This window comes from Tyto alba, unplaced genomic scaffold, assembly GCF_018691265.1.
Source record: "Tyto alba isolate M040663 unplaced genomic scaffold, T.alba_DEE_v4.0 Super-Scaffold_20, whole genome shotgun sequence".
Lineage (NCBI taxonomy): Eukaryota > Metazoa > Chordata > Aves > Strigiformes > Tytonidae > Tyto > Tyto alba.
This window is the reverse complement of record NW_024881283.1, coordinates 3306846-3323174: the sequence shown is the minus strand read 5'-3', so window position 1 is coordinate 3323174 and position 16329 is coordinate 3306846. Positions and strand designations below refer to the sequence as shown.

Sequence of the window (16329 nt, the reverse complement as noted above, 5' to 3'; positions counted from 1 at the left end):
ACCCGTGCAGCACCACCTTCGCTGAAGCTCTGGAAGCGGCTGCAAGAAGGAAAAAAGGATTTGAAGTTACTCCTTCAGGTACTGGAGTCCCTCCAGTCATAGCATCTGTATGAACTATCCCTGAATCAGTGCTAGAGAGGGGCCACCAGAGAGAAGAACACTGCTGAAAAGATACTTGTTTTGCTGCCCTTTAACCAATTAAAGGAAAAAATTCCAGACAAATTAGGAAGAAAGAAAGAGAATAAATTAAGAATAAGACAAAGAGAAAAAGCTGAAAAAGACCTTCCTCAACTTACAACCAACCAGTGTGTGCCACTGGTCATGGTTTAGGTGAAAAAAACACTCAGAAACCACTGCAAAATATAATGTTGTCTGGAGGTGGGCTGTCTGTAGATACTGCTTGGTGCAAGATCACACATAACCTACCAGTTGTTAAATCCTGACATGATTCCATTTAAGGCCTCAAAAGTTTCCTGTACATCTCCATCCTGACAGCTCCATTTTCGACCACAAGATTTTGCACACCCAGTACAAGTTTTAACAAACACCCATTTTCTAGGAGCACCTTTCAGGAAAAAAAAAAAAAAAACAACACAGACTTGTGAAGAAGATAAAAAAAAAAGAAATGCTACTGCTGGTAACTAAAAATATAGGCACTGAGTTACTCATGTCCACAGTGGCCTATTACCTACTTCAAGCCTTGAATCTTTACGTATAACATGACTTACACATGGGAACACACTACTTGCTAGGCTTTCATTCAATTAAAATATTCCTGTATATTTTATCCATTTTTATGTTTAGTCATATATAACTACCCTTTGGTACACACAAGTTAGGACATCATACATTAATCTGCTGTAGAGGTACTCCAACTCATTAACATAGAACATGGAAACCCACTTAATAAAGTACACTCTGGCACAGTTAAATTCAAAACTCATTCAACTATTTAGAAGGCAAGGTTTTAAGAAGTTAGAAATCCTTCTAAAGTCACCAATTACGCTGGAATTATTACAGCTATTGCATATATCTGTGATGTGCAAGTCATGGTGTTTCAATCAAATTTGTCACACAACCCAACAACACAGTTACCAAGGCGCCGTAACTGCTGCTGAGGCTGCATGGAAGAGCTGAGAGGGAAGCGAAAGCTGCAGAAAGACACTGTGCGGTAATTCTAACAGCTTGTAAACTGTGAGACCTTAACCTCAGCCACCTTTAAGACAGAGCAGTGAGTATGTACCTGCATGTCATTGTTTGCATGGCAAAAACTGGATTGCAGAACTGCACAAGTAAGAAGCAGGTGATAAGAAAAAACCCAGAATGTGATAGGTACAGTCTGACAGGTCAGTGGTTTCATGGGATGAGGAAGCCACTATCTTCATGCATTTTTAAAAGGAGCTTATTATGAAAACAGTGACTTGAGGCACATGAATTGCCATGATTCTCAACAAAGCCTATCTTATTCACTATCATGAATTTAAGATACTCCACGACAGACAAAATTGAAGGAAACCAAATAGAGGCAGACAATGATAACTGTAAAATCTTATCTTAATCAGTATGGTTGACTTTTAATTACCAGTTGGAAGTTACTATACTACAGATTAAGTGCATCACGGAAGCAGAGCTAGCTCCACACTGAAAGCAAAGTCCACCAAGACTTTTTTGTATGATTCTCCATGACAATGATTGCATCTATGATGTAACAAGGACTAGCCGTAGTCTGGAGACAATCAGCCGCACCATGTGGTGCGGAAACCAAACTAATACGGCATGCTGTGCTCGAGCTGGCTCCACGTAAGACTTCAGCAGCTGTGCGCAGCGCTCCCAGAACCGGTAACGTCTGGCAGAGCTGACCTGGATCCAACACAGCCTGGGAAGCCCAAGTGACTGTGGCTCTGCCAAGCCCAAACGCATCCTCCTGGACATGTTTGCACAAGCTCCAGTGTGGCGACTAAACTCATCCAATGCCTAAGGAGTGCAGATGTGTTTTAAGTGTCTCCTCGCAAAGCCACCGCAGTCTGAGCAGGGCTGCCCTCAGCTGGGGCCACCCACCACTGCTGGCGCCGGAAACAGCCCCCCCGCCCTGGGCGCTTCCCAGGGCGAGCTCTTCTTCCCGGCTCCCTCGCACAAACCACTCCTCGTTACCCGAGCCGAGCTGGGGGAGGCGGTGAGTGTCTTTCTGCACCTCCCGGCTGCCTCCCAGCTCTGCCGAGCACCACCGCCACCACCACCAGGGCTTCACACACGCATCGCCCCCGCGGCCGCCGAGCTCGGGCCCGCCGAGCCCCGGCCCGGCCCGCGGAGGCGGAGCGGCGCCGGGGCGAAGCGCGCTTCGGTCGCCCTCCCCGCGGCGGCGCCGGACGCGGGGCGCGGGCCGGGCCTCCCTCAGCGGGCTCTTACCGAGAGGCGGCTCCGGAGCCGGGCCCGGGAGCGCGTCCCGCGGCGGACATGGCAGCGGCGACCCCCGCCCGCCGCAGCGCCGCCCGGAAGCAGAGCGCGCAGCGACGGAAATGACGTCGCGGGCTGGGGCGGGACCGCGGCGGCCGCGGGGCGGGTGAGCGGGAGCCGGGCGCGGCGGGAGGGTGGCGGGGAGAGGAAGATGAAGCGGAGGAGAAGGGGGGGGGAGAGGGAACGGGAGATGGAGCAGGGGAGAACGGGAGCGCGGGGGCGGTGGGGAGAGCGGAGGGGAGTGGGAACGGGAGAGGGAGCGCGGGGGAGGGAGTGGGAGACGGAGTAGGGGAGAGAGGGAACGGGAAGGGGGGGGTGGGGGAAGAGGGGACGGGAGGGGCGGGAGAGGGAGACGGGAGCCCGTGGGGGCCGAGCGGGAGCGGGAGCGGGGGGGAGCGGGGCCTGGGCAGCCCCGGCTGGGCTGGCAGCAGCCGCTGCGGCCTGGCTGCGGCGTTTGGCTGTGTTAGATCTCGAGGGAGGGCCGCCCTCCGCGCTGCTCTGCGGTGGCTGGGGGTGTCGCAATGCGAGTTATTTAAAATAGTTTGTCACTTCTCAGCCGGAGTGTCAGAGCCGCGTGGCGGTGTGTCTGTGGAAAATTTCCCATGTAGTGCAGGTTGGAGAGTTCGGGGGATTTTGCCTGCTCGGGTTTTGCAGAGCTCTAGCAGATGTTTCAGAATTTGTTTCCTCTCTTGAATAATTTCTTTCCCCTTCCCATTTAGGTCAAAACTTGCTGAGCCTTTAATTTTACCTCTCTCAAGACTTAACATGGTGATCCAAAAAAAAAAATAACACATCAGAAATTCGTGCTGTGTCAGCATGGTACAACGTTGTCATGGTTTAACCTGGCAGGCAGCCAAACACCACACAGCCATTGGCTCATTCCCTGCCCCGCAGTGGGGTGGGGGAGAGAATCCAGAAAAAATAAAATAAAATGTGCGTTGAAACAAAGACATCTTAACAGGATGGAAAAAGAAGGAAAAATAATAATGATGAAATAATTAGAATATACAAAGCAAGTGATGCACAGTGCAATTGCTCATCGCCAACTGACTGATGCCCAGCCAGTTCCCGAGCAGCCGCCCTCACCCTCAGCCAGTGTTTCCCCCAGTTACAGACTGAGCCCGACTGGTCTGGAATAGCCCTTTGACCAGTTGGGGTCAGCTGTCCTGCCTGCGTCTCCTCCCGACTGCTTGTGCCCCCCAGCTTCCTCACAGGCAGGGCAGGGTGAGAAGCTGAAAAGTCTTTGACTTGGTGTAAACGCTGCTTAGTAACAACTAAAACATCAGTGTGCTATCAACATTATTCTCATCCTAAATCCAGAACAGCACTATACCAGCTGTAACCAGGGCACAAGGCCTGTGTATAAATACAGTCAGTTGAAAAGGTGGAAGAAGTTAAAGGGCAAAACACTTGGGGAACATGCTTTATTTAAAAGAACTGAGGATCCATTTTATTGCAAAGTAAAGCAGAGTAATGCAACATTGCGGTAAAACTGAGAAAGTAGTTCCAGGAACAGAAGTAGAAGCTCAGACTGGTTTTTAGAAATGCACTGTTACTGACCTAATTACTGCAGCATATCCTACTGAAGTGTCCTCAGGGCTTTTTCTTCCACTTACCCTTTTCCATAGATGCACGTTTACATTTGTTCTCTGAGCCCACACTGGCCTTACAGCTGTTTTCTGTGGAGTAAAGTGTGTTATTTACCCACAGTAAGTAGCCTAAGCTGTAAACTCTCTTGCAAGCTTTCCAGGAATCAAAAGAAGATCACACATTTACCAGATTTCCTTGTAAAATCCCTTTCCATTTCCTCTGCCAGACTCCATCTGCTCAGTGCTTTAGCGGCTGTGAAGCAGGGTGGCAGGGGGGAAAGGGGAGAGCTGCACCCCCTGCCCGCTGCAAGAGCTCCTAGGCCAGAACATGCCGTCTGGGCAGGGCAGAAGTACAGGGGCTGATTCCTCCAGCAAGCAAGATTCAGGCTTTTAAATTACAGAAATCACCCTCTTTGCTGTGTGCTATGGCTTAGATGACTGCAGATTCAGGGCAAACATGGCTGAGGGACATAGTCAGGGAATTACCTCTCTGCTAAGAGTTGCCAGCAGGTATTCCTTATGGGTGGCCATTACTGGAACAGAGTCCAGGACCAGGAGGGAAATGCGTTCACATTGTGATCACATTCTTTCCTCTGCCTGGCTCGGGGCTGGGAGTGCATGGCTGGCCTTGGCAAGTGGCATGAGAAGAAGAAACATCTTAGGTTTTTTGCTCATTCACACAAGTAAGCATAAAAGCTGCCTGACTGTCTTCAGGAGATTCATCTGAAGGACCCATATCTCTACTGAATACAGGCAAAGTCTGATACAAACATAGGTCCTATCTTTGGAAAGATTTGAGCTTATCTTTCACATTCTCTGGTGGGTGTAGGGAGGCTGCTGTCCTTGCATATGAATAATCAGTGTCACAGGTCAGATGATACACTTCTGTCATCAACCAGACTCTGCTAGTTAGTTTAGGGAACCAAAAACTGTTGTGAAAGCAAGTAAGTTCCCTTCCCTTCCCTGCCCAATTTCCTGTGCTGGATTGAGCAATTTGGGTCAGAAAAAGAACCTCAAGTGTTTCATGATTGGTAACAGAACTCAGCAACCGTGGAAAACCACTTTGCCCTGGACCCTAACTGACTGTAGCCAGCCCTGAGTGAGAAGTCTTCAGTCTTGTCAGAGTGCATGAATTACATCTGTCAGGTGTACTTATCACTGTGCAGCACTGACTTAGAAAGTGGTCACGACCTGACCTAATACTTCACTTGTGGTAGGATAGCAAGAACTAATCAACCTCATTTCTTTGTAGCAGAAACGGAATGGCTGAGGGAAGGAATAATGTACAGTTGCTTGCTACAACCCTAATTTAAGTAAATAAGAACAATACTTAAGCATTTTGTTTGTTTTGGTTGGTTTGTTTGTTTGGGTTTTTTTTATCGTAATGCCCGTGCTGACAATAATCTGCTGTTATCTGGAGCCTCCAAAGTGAGATTGGATTTCCACAGACACATGCAGACAGCCAAAAATTACTAAACTGAATGCAAGAGGCCACTGGTTTGCCAGTTCTGCTATCATACAAGAAGCCAGGGCAGACAATTGTCCCGTTTGGACATAATGCTGATCTGGGCAGGGGGACTGAGGCACTGCCAATTTCTCTTCTTGTCCACTAGTCCAGTTATTTGACTGTTTCAAGAGCTGGGAGCAAAGGCAAAAGTTCATAACAGTCCCAGACAGCTGTCAGGTATGGACCCCAGCAGACCACGTGGGTAGGTAAGAAGGGATCACAGGTGCAGATCTCTGATGGCATTTGAGGAACTCCTCGGTCTACATCCCTTCTAGTCACTCAAGAGCTTCTTCAACTCAGACTCTCTTCAGAGAACCATTCAAGCTGCTTAGAAAAGTCACTTGATACTAGCAGCCCAGCCTGTTCTTCCAGGTCTTTTAGAAGTGTTTTACAGCTCTGATACTGGATTCTTTGTGGGAGCTGGGCAGGCAAAGGACCAGGGATGGTGCTATCCGGGCTGACACAATGGGTGATTCCAGTGCACTTCTAGCTGCTCACTGCAGAGACTAATGGCACATTTCTTTCATGTAAAAGCAGATTGTCTGAGCTGTTCTCAGTGCCCATGAGAACATCAGCCCAGACAGAAGGTGCCATTCTGCCAGATTACTACAGGTTCCAGTTCTGCCAGTTGCATGTGATCGAATAAATGAGTGTCCATTCTTTTGTCTAATGGGAAAAAGGAAATCCTGGTCTTCTGTTGTGTCCCTCCCTGCCTCTTCTTGAGAAAAGATGAGTAACTAATTCATGCATCTCTATCTGCAGTCAGAACAGTGCAGAACTAGATCCTAATGGCATCCTCTTGGTGAATGGTGCCCTCAATCACTGTGTCTGTGGTTTGCCTGGAGCACTTGCGACTGCCTTTCATGCTTTTCAGGTTTTCTGAAAGATGCTTCTGGAACTTCTTTGTGAGGAAGCAGTAGATGATAGGGTCCAACACACAGTTCGTACTCAAGAGGCACAAAGTCACCTGGTGAGCATCATTGAGTTGCTGGCGCAACTGGCAATTTTCCTTCTTCCACTGCTCCAGAACAGTCAGGGTCCAGGGCAGGTGCACTATGTGATGAGGTACAAAGCTTATGATGAATACAGCCAGCACCGTGCAGACCATCCAGAGCGCCCTTTGCTTGACCTGTGTACTCTTCCGTGGCTGCACTGATTTGGAGAACAGGGTCCTGATAATGATGATGTTCCAGCCTAGTATGAAAAGGAAAATGATATAGAAGAGGATGCAGATGATGACATGAATGGCGAGAACAGCTGAAACACTGCTAGAAGAGTCATAGCGCTCAAAGCACCTCGTGAAATTCTTCGAATCAACCTCCTCCTGATTAGTATTATTGTCAAAAAGGTAATACAGAGCGCTGCCCACTATTATGATCCAGATAGCTGCTGATAAGTAGATACCCCTTCTCTGGGTGGTAAACTGAGCAGCTTTAATGGGATTAGTCACAGCTTGGTAACGGTTGTATGTGATGACCATCAGAAAGGCAACAGAGGAGTAGGTGTTAACAAAAAATAAACAACCAGCCACATTACAGAGGGACTCGGGCATGATCCAGTCTCCATGGTGGTGATAGTAAACAATCCACATTGGCATCGTAACCAAGAAGAGCAGGTCAGCTACTGTCAGGTTCACCATGAATATCTTGATTTCATTGAGTTTTTTAATGGGGTAAATACGGCTGAAAATCCAGAGCACGTAGCAGTTGGCAACAAATCCCAGAATGAAAATGATGCTGTAGAAAACAGTGAAGAGGTTGTAGCGAAACTCAGAGTCTATGTGACATGAAATGTAGGAATCAGCACTGCCTTCAGTACCACTGTTACCCTTTCCAGACATCATGATGCTGATTGGGCACGTCTGAAGCAGAATTTCCTGACGTAGCTTTTTTTCTTACCTGAAAATACAAAGCCTAAAATGAGCTGGTTGGTATGATGCCATTGCTAAGCCAAACCCCGCCTTTCATCTTCAGCTGTCTGTGACCATAGGGGTTCTGCTTCATGCCTTGGCTTTAGCCTAGGGTATTTAAACTCAATCTTTCAGCCATGTTCCATGTAAATTAACAAGTAGCTGTAGCAGTACTAGTAGTTGGCCAGGTGACACATGTATCTGTTCTCTTTCACCTTGATCTCTGTCACCCTGCTGAGAACCCACTGACCTCTAAAAGGCAGGAGCTGGTTCAGGTGGTGGTAACCCAGAGGTGAGGATTGCCTGGGCTGTGCCGCCATGGGGTCTGGCCACAGAGGTCTGGCACATCCCTGAGAAGTGACGTGTCACTCCCTGCTGCCCTGTGGAGAGGTCCCAGAGCTGGCAGGGGCCCGTGCTCTGTTCCCTGTTCTCCCTTTGATTCATGCAGGACCCAGGGCAAGTCCTACTGGTCATCTCATGGAACTGTCTATATATGAGAAGTGATATTGTCACAACATGGTCTTAAATAAATGTCCGTGTCTAAGCCCAGCTCTCCCATCCACTGAGGGCCCATCCCTGGTAAGGACATGCACCAGTTGGAAGGGTTTGCATCTCCCAGCTCAGGAGGGCACCTTGCAGATGCAGACATTCAGGGGAGGGATGAGGCTGTACAGGGGCAAGAGAAAGTAGTGGAGAGCTTTGTGTTTGATACACCTTTTTTATGTTAGAATAAGAAAAAAAAAGTCCTAATCACCTAAGATCATTAGAGAAATTAAGGTTTTTTGAAGTCTGCAGAGTAAGCCCACTGTTCTGACTATCTGCCAACTTCAGCAAATAGTTCTGGTGCTTGGGGATGGACTCTGCAATGAAAGGTGCTCTATCACTGTAGCACCAAACCTGAATATACCAAGAGTTGGGGAGGGCAAAGAGAAAGGTTATGCATCCCACTAGCAGAATTCATGAGGAGAAGTGCCCACATCCGATACATAGGCACAACTGTTATTCACAAAGTCCCTTTAGTCTGTGCTGTGGGTCACTGTCCATCCACCCCTCAATTTCTGGTGCTGTCCATGGGCATGGCAGCCTCCAAACTTCACCCAGGAGCTCTGGTGAGCTTTACTGGTGGGGTCCCCAGGCCTGCTCACCAGCTGCCAGATTTAGCAGATGGGGTGAAAGGGAGAGAGAAACTGCACATCTGCCTCCACTGCAAAGCCCTGCACAAAAGATGGGTTTGAGCTAAGGGGCTGCAATCCGACTTGGAAAGAAGAATGCGAGGACATGCTCTACGTTTTTAAGTCGCCTAGAAATCTCTGGCAAAGGTGGGCTGTGGGAGATGGCAGTGCCATTTCCTGGTACCAACAGAACTTGGTGGAGCTCATCTGTCTTTGCATGAGTAGTCTGGGCAGTGCCGATGCCCAGGTCCTTCAGGGAATCACAAGAGACTTGTTTTTCCCTTCTCGCTTGTCAAGCCAGATATTCTACAAAATACAGCTAGAAGAGATCATGGCACCATTCCCCGCTAAATTTACTCAATATCTACTTCCCTCTTCAGCCTGAGGAACTTGAGCTCACATCTCCTGTGTGCTTGTGAGATGCCCTAAGCCCTAGGCTCTGGAGTACCATATGGAGGTTCTCACGCAGCTTCTCCTGTTGAAGCGGTTCCCCTTTGTATAAAACACGTACATATTCTCCGTGCCAGCAGAAGGGAGAACAGGCACAGTGGTCAGGGTGTGGGCTGGCAAGTGTGGGTCCAGGTCTCTGCTGCAGCAGGCTGCATTACCAAAATCCTCAGCAACTCTAGCCCAAGCCACTGCCTTGTACGCTAGTACTCCAGCCAATAATCCCAACTGGGTTCTATCATCAACTCCACTGTATGCAGAACTAAAGGTGGAAGTAACCAGCTACACAGCAGAGCATGACCGGGGCAACTGTGGACTCTGCTCCCAGTCTACGCTCTCTCCCATGGGCCGTGCTCTCAGTGAGAATTTTCTGGCTCATGGCTGCAAGGTGCAAAAACCATGCTAACATAAGCTATGCCATCAGCAAAAATATATTCCAAGAAGAAAAGTTCTAATAAAGTATATTTTTCTGCTTACCACAGTCAAAAGGATTCAGCACAATATGTCCATTTTCAGCTTTAGTAGAGCAGTGATGAGTGTTTTACCGAGGCTGTTTGGTCTTCTTCCAAGTGTTATTTTCTCTGACCTGGGGCTGGAAGGTCTCCATGCGGTCAGCTCTCAAGAGGAGGACACCAGAATGGGAGCAACTGCAGCATGACTGCAGAGTGACTGCAGAGAAAAGGAAATGTGTGACATCAGCTCAGAGGAAATGAGAAAAAAACAACAAAAAAAAAGGCTGTAAAGGCAAAGATCTGGAAAGTCCTTAAAGCTGTTTCCTCAAAATATATATCTTTCTGATGATCCTGAAAGAGCACAAAGTTTGGATTTTCCTCTAAAGGCAGAATAGGAATTCACTCCATGTCCCTGGTTAGATCTGGGATTAGACACCATTTCATCATCCTTCTTCCATACAGATGAATGGCAGAAGCCAGAAGAACTTTCACTTAATAACTTAGAGGAAAGAAAATGCCAGGAAACTCATATATGCCATGGACAGAATCATTCCCTAGCAGAGTCTCCTTCACACTTGTGTTGGGGCTAAACAGACCCAGGAATCTAGCCATTCCAAGTCTCCTTTTATCTCAGGGACCTTCAACGGACACTGAGATACCATGGCATGGCAGGTGCCTCCTGCCATCCACCTTCACATCATGACCACCATTACTTGTGGCAGCCTGAAGACCACAGTGATGCAAATTGGTGGGGTGCTCAGGAAGACACCAGTGACAAGCAAACCTGTACACATGGTCCCAGCTAAGATGTAAGTCCCAATTTGTAGCTCCCATGCTGATAGTTAACATGCCCTCCATGCAGACACTGCTCTTACCCCTGTCTTACACCTGCACACACTGCAGATGTGAGCTTGGAGCATCTGCACCATGCCCTGCACAGACCTCACACTTGCAGACACCAACAGGAACTGAACCACTGAGTCTGGTGACTGGGTTCAGCGTGAAACGCAGTAGAACAAGGCTACTGAGGAACAACGTGAGCCCAAGTGGAAGCAGAAGAGACCAGACCACGCTGGTGCTCCGCTGGGAAGGCTGGCCCTCCTGGCTCTTCTCAAGAAATGCCATCTACGTCAAACAGCCTGTGGTAGGCCCTGGCTATGTCCATGCTCTGAGGAGCACCAGAGATCCCCATGGTGTGGTGCCATGTCTTGGGAGAGCCACCTGGGACAGGCTGAGGGTTGTGCCCCTGGGCCACACCAGTTGAGGGCACCAGCCAAACTTGTCCAAGAGCCAGGAGCTGGCACAGACCCTAGGACACACACATTCAGGTCATGCTTTTGCTGTTGGACTGGTGAGCCCTGGCTCTGAGCTGCAACGTGCCAACCTCCTCATGAGCTGAGGAGATGGGGTGCTGACAGAGGGGGCGAGGTGGATGGCAGCAGCGCTGCTCTGCTGAGATGCTGACCTTTGGCTTGTCTGGCCTCAGGCATCTCGAGGCGAGGGGCTGCATAGTGTTGGGGCAGCCGTCGCAGTGCCAGAACCCACCCTCTGTCCATGCCAGTGGCTGGGTGTCCCCAGGCAGGGACAGACAAAGCTCCAGCACTGATCTGGGCTTCTTTGCCTGAGTCAGCTCCTCCCTGGCTCTTCTCCAGAGCATGCAGACAGCCTTTCTCTGTGGAGGGAGGCACCTGGCCCGTCAGCACGGTGCCCAGGTGTGAGCAGAGGCAGGCTGTGCACCCAGCTGCCTGGCAGCCACCCGGAGCCCCAGCTGAGCACCCAGCCTGGCAGGACGTTGCTCAAGTGCTCAGCAAACTGCTGCACAAACCAGGATGTCCGGCTGCCCTGTGCCCTGCTTGGGGGACGCTCCAAAGCACCCGGTGTTGCATGGACACCACAACGGGCACCACAGCTGGGACGCGCCCCGAGCTGCCGCGGGATCAGCCTTGTGCCCTACAGCAACAGCACAGGGTGTCCAAGGGACTCAGAAACCACCCGAGCCGAGCGGAGGCCCAAACTCCCCCAGTGCGAGGGAGCCCTGCAGCGACAGCACTGCGTGGGGTGGGAAACCCTGCTCTGCCCTGCGCTGCCACAGCGGGGTGGGCTGTGGGGGGGGCTGGCCGTGGGGGGCAGGGGACCAGGGAACAGCCAGGATCTCTCTCAGGCCACGCCAGGGTGACCTGAAGGGTGAGATGAGGCTCCTGCGGTGATGCTACAGATCTGTGCTGGGCTGGCAGCTGCGGTAGTCTCTTTCCCTCCGCCACCCTCTGTCCTCCCTCTTGCCCCCTTCCCCATCAGCCACTGTAAAGATGGACCACGGAACCTGACCCTTCATGGAACAAACAGAGCCCCAGGTATGCCTGTAAGACTGCTTCTGGGAGCTTAAATTAAAAACAAAATAAAAGCATGCTAATGAGATCGGCTGGCAGCCAGTCCATGCCTTTGAGAAGAGCAGCCAGTGAGGATGTCTGATCACTGAGGGAAGGGGAGTGCTTGCAAAGGCTGTAGCAACGGCCAAACAAAGCTTGCTGTCCTGACACAGCCAAGTTCTTAGAGGAAATGAAAACCCAGGAGGTTGTGGGCTGGGGAGGAACTACTGTTAGAAATCTTCATCCTTCCTCTGCTCAGCCCTGTGTCAGCTCTGCCCGATGAGGCACACACACGTCACCAAAGTTCAGCAAAAAAGATATTTTGTAAACCCGGAGAACCAAACAACAAAAACCTACCAAGTTCGGTGGTGAAAGACTCAAAGAGACCTGATGGGTGGAAGCTCTAGCCGGGACACAAGCTTTTCTTTCTGATTTAAGCATGCCCACTGGAGTCAGGACACCTCTAACTGCTCCGGCTGGGACCTGACCACATCCGTGCTGGCCGGTACCTCTTCGCTGCTCTCCAGTTTTACTGATTTTTCAGCTTTGCCTCAAGTGCACAGGTTACGCCTCAAGCTACTGAGATTCACAGAAATTCCCAGAAGAACTGCTTGGTCATGTAGATTGGCCTCTTGCCAGGTTTGCACTTGGCCTCCTATTAATTAGTTGGGGAGTTCCCTCCCACATAATCTCCATTTTCAGCTGTTGCAGTTAAAGCATGAAAAGTAGACGGGGACCCAGATTCAGCACTCAGTACAAGAGCAATAGTGAAAGGGTGAGAACAGTCCTTCCCCCCTCAGCCCCGAACTGCATCGTGTCTGTTTTGCATTGACAGATCCCACTATCCCCCACATTTCTTGCACCCCTTCCAGCCTGGGGACTGTTCTGGAGACCCCTGCTCTCCTGGGACTGCTGCCTGTTTCCAAGTACATGACTTTGAATCCAGTATTAAGATGCATTTTGTTTGCAGTGGCTTGGCTTATTAAGTGGTCGTGACAGTTTTTGAGTGCCCTGTTCTCAGTGTTACTTAGCACTCTTCCAGTTTGGGGGATGCACACAAAGTCTGACAACACTGAATGAATGCAAGGCCAAGTTTAAAAAAAGAGTCTTGAATGTGGCTTTACATTTATCAAGCAAATTTGCAATCTAATAACCCAACCCCCCCCCCATGTCTTCTACTATAACTGATTCCCATGTGATGCTGTTAAGTAGCACTAATGGTACTTTAGTTTGTTATATCAGGATACTGGATCCTGGAGCAGCTCTTCCAAATGATATTTTCTGGGGATAACTTCATGCAAATTGGTTGGTAAGCAGCAGGCTGTTCCCCTTGGTTCTGGCACCATATCAGCACTCTCGTGGCAAGTGCACGCTGCCATGAAACATGCACACTGCCTCCTTGTACCCACAGACTGCCTCTGGCATGTTTCCGTGGCAACATACCCACTTTTGATGACCACATACAAATTTTGCAGGTATCAGGAACTCTCTTGGTTTTGAAAATACAGTGCTATAAGCAAATATCCAGAGAGATCTTTCCAAGAGCAAAACCACAGTGTATTATCGGAGAAGAGCTCTCCATGGAGTGCAGAGGACCAGCATTTTAGCCAACAGGCTCTGCGTGCACTGTCAACTGCCTTGTTCAGTGACAAGAGCAGTAAACAAGGATGAGATGAAATACCAACATGAAGCTTGAGAAACCACCAGCCGCTGCCACCAGGCTTAGAGGTGTGTGGTGCATGCAGCGCGCAGGACCAGCACACAGGTGAGCATGATCCCTGTCAGTCCTGGTCACCAGGATGCATTCTCGAGTGCCAGGACAGATATTTGAAAGGACATGAAGTCCCTTTCAAGCCAGAACAGCTGATGATCTGATGCTAAGCATTACTGCCTGTGAGATTCCACTACTCATCTTGCACCCTCTGCACAATTTCCTTTTGCTTGTTGCAAGAAAGAAATACTAAATAAACTCTGTAGTTTTCCCCTGTGAGCATTTCAGAGCCCAGCACAACATGTTCCCACCTTATTACCAACTCTGCAGGAATGTGCCCTGGGGCTTGGGTTGCTTGTCAGGGAAATACACCCACCACAGCGACTGACAACGCTTTCTGAGGCAGTGAGCAGCAATGCTTCCTGGTAGCCATTTGACAGCTACAAAGGCAGGGCACAGCTTCTGCTGCTCACTGTGGTGCCGCTGGGATAATCCAGCCTGGCAGGAAAAGTCACTGCTGGGAGCCGGGCTGCCTTGCTGGCAGTGGGTGAAGCAGGGAACAGGGCAGACCCTGCCTGGTTTTGGCAGGTGGAGGCCAAGTCCAGCCCTGCCACACTGGGCAGAGGGGTGAGCTCTGTGGGCCACTGCATTGGGATTTGTATGCCACGGCCCCAGACTGTCATAGCTCTGCCAGAGGGGAAAACCATGCCTTTGCTGAGCTGCCCATGGCTGGGTCACTCTGCTCCCGCTTGCTCCACGCTGCAGCAAGTCACCTCCTGACAGCAGCTGCCTGCCCTCTGCCCGGGACAGGCTCTGCCCTGTCCCCCTGCCCCCGGCCTGGCAATGGCCAGTGGGATGAGGGACCTGCATTCCTTGAGAGGCTCCGAGCATTTCCTCCTCTTCCTCACAGGAGGACGTTCCATGACAGGGCTCCTCACCTCCCTTTGCAGCATTCAGGCAAAGCTGGGTCATTGTTGCCACCCAAGCAAAGGGCAGTCCGAATCCCCACCGCCCCAAAGGCAGCACCAGCGCTAGCCTGACTCATGCCATGAAGCTCATCCCTGCTTGCTGGGCACAGGGAGTGAGCACAGGTCTTCCCAGCACACCTGGGTGGAGAGGACAATGATAGCTCTGACGCCCTTGGAGCTGTCTGAGATGCCATGGCTCAAAGATCCAGGGGGGGACATGCATCCAGCCTGTGTCCCGAGACACCCAGATGCAGAAGGAACCTGTGGAGCTCAGGGAGGGAGGCCAGCACCCTGGGAGAGCAAGCAGAAGGGAAAGGAACTTCTTACCTTGGGGCCACAGAACACCTGACCCAGCAGACCCCAGCCCACCAGGGCCCTGCCACAAGCAGAGCCACCAGCAGGGACGAGCCGTCAGTGAGCTTCTGCCTGGGAAGCGGCTCCTGTAGGAAGGAGGGTGCTGCGCTCACTCGCAGGTGAGTGACTCACTTCCCTCTTGGCACTTGTGACATGGCTCAGACAAGCCCCGGCTGCACCCTGGAGCTTGACACCAACCCCTGTGGCCCTTCCTTGATCAGGCGGTGGTAGGGAAACAAGGGCAGAGGCTCTGTCCTGGCCAGGGGCTTGTCACACTCCTGTGTCACCTTGTGCCTCACAGGCCTGAGCTGGGGTAGCCCTGACCTGCAGCAGCCCCAGGGCAGAGCTGCTGCTGGGCCAGGGTCACAGAGGTGGTCTGGGCTTGGCAAGGGGGTCAGCACCCTTGGCAGATCTGTTCTCTGGGCTTCTCATTTCCTTCCAGATACAGGGCCCAGGAGCCAGCAGAGCAGCAAGTGCTTGTTCAAATGCTTCTGCTGGAGGTGGAGCTTTGCTGCAGGGGGCAAAGCAACAGGATGAGGATTGCTTTGCTGTGTGAGTCTCCGTATGGGGAAACATTAGCCAGAAGAATCATCCAGGCTGTGGCAGTTAGTTTCCTTGCCCTCTCTGCAGCATTATAAACCCCCTTCGGTTCTTGTGCTCCTTCAGCCTGGGAAGAAAGTGTTGACGGACACATGGGGACCCACTCCCTCTTGCTGCTGCAGTGCCAGCGCAGCAGCTCTGGCATTGCTCTGCTCAGGTTTCACATGGGATTTCCCCAGGTGTGTACTGTGGCACTGGCATCACTTAGGTCATGGGCATAACATCTGCCTGAGTCACTCATGTTATAAAAAGAGATCACATGTGTTTCTGGGTGCTCCCTTTATTCACTGTGGGTTGTTTAACAAGTAAATGTTGTCGGGTTTTCTTTACAGGTAAGACCTGGCACTGGTTTCTGCAAGGAAGGAGGTGTGAGGTTTCTCAGGCAGCCCTTAAGGGCCAGGCAATCACAACTGGTCAGTGCACAAAAGCATGTTGAATGCACATCAGACAAGGCACACAACCTGCACCACTATCAGAAGGAACTGGCTGTTTGCATGTCCTGTAATCCCGCCCCCCAACCCTGCCAGACACCCAACTGCAGTATGCAGAGCTGCAATAAATACCCCAATTTCCCAACCAAACAGCAAAGCTGCACCAGTTTGACTATGGCCTTTCTCAACAGAGAAGGTCGCCAGCGTGCTCTTCTGAATAAGGAAAGCTAAACTATGCTAAGAGGAGAGTGGCCAGCAGAATGAGGACAGTTCATATCCCTTCTTCTAGGTACTGGTGATGCTGCAACTGGAACAGCATGTGCAACTCAAAAGAGATGTGGAGAACTGGAGAGGCACTGGCAGAGAACA

The 16329-nt window shown here is 50.7% G+C and overlaps 2 protein-coding genes across 3 annotated transcripts in view; both read right to left on the bottom strand.

The window, feature by feature from the left end:
- Positions 1–2512, bottom strand: part of EYA3 (EYA transcriptional coactivator and phosphatase 3) — a 71315-nt gene extending 68803 nt beyond the window's left edge. The window contains exon 1 of the mRNA XM_042793594.1: positions 2407–2512. The gene's annotated coding sequence lies outside the window, so the exon portion shown is untranslated. The remainder of the gene's footprint in view (positions 1–2406) is intronic.
- Positions 2513–3864: 1352 nt separating this feature from the next.
- PTAFR (platelet activating factor receptor) lies at positions 3865–14963 on the bottom strand. Of its 2 annotated transcripts, XM_032999716.2 has the most exons (3): positions 14903–14963; positions 9556–9747; positions 3865–7448 (listed from the first exon to the last, which is right to left on the bottom strand). In XM_032999716.2, exon 3 carries the CDS (start codon positions 7391–7393, stop codon positions 6329–6331), a length of 1065 nt encoding a protein of 354 aa, XP_032855607.1. In that variant the 5' UTR covers positions 7394–7448; positions 9556–9747; positions 14903–14963; the 3' UTR covers positions 3865–6328. The 2 variants fall into 2 exon arrangements, with proteins under 2 accessions (XP_032855607.1, XP_032855608.1); XM_032999717.2 differs by lacking the exon at positions 14903–14963 and having other exon boundaries at positions 9556–9784.
- Positions 14964–16329: the final 1366 nt, after the last annotated feature.

Bases quoted from the DNA above. Each gene is read 5' to 3' on its own strand.
- PTAFR (XM_032999716.2), bottom strand. From the start codon at position 7,393: ATGATGTCTGGAAAGGGTAACAGTGGTACTGAAGGCAGTGCTGATTCC.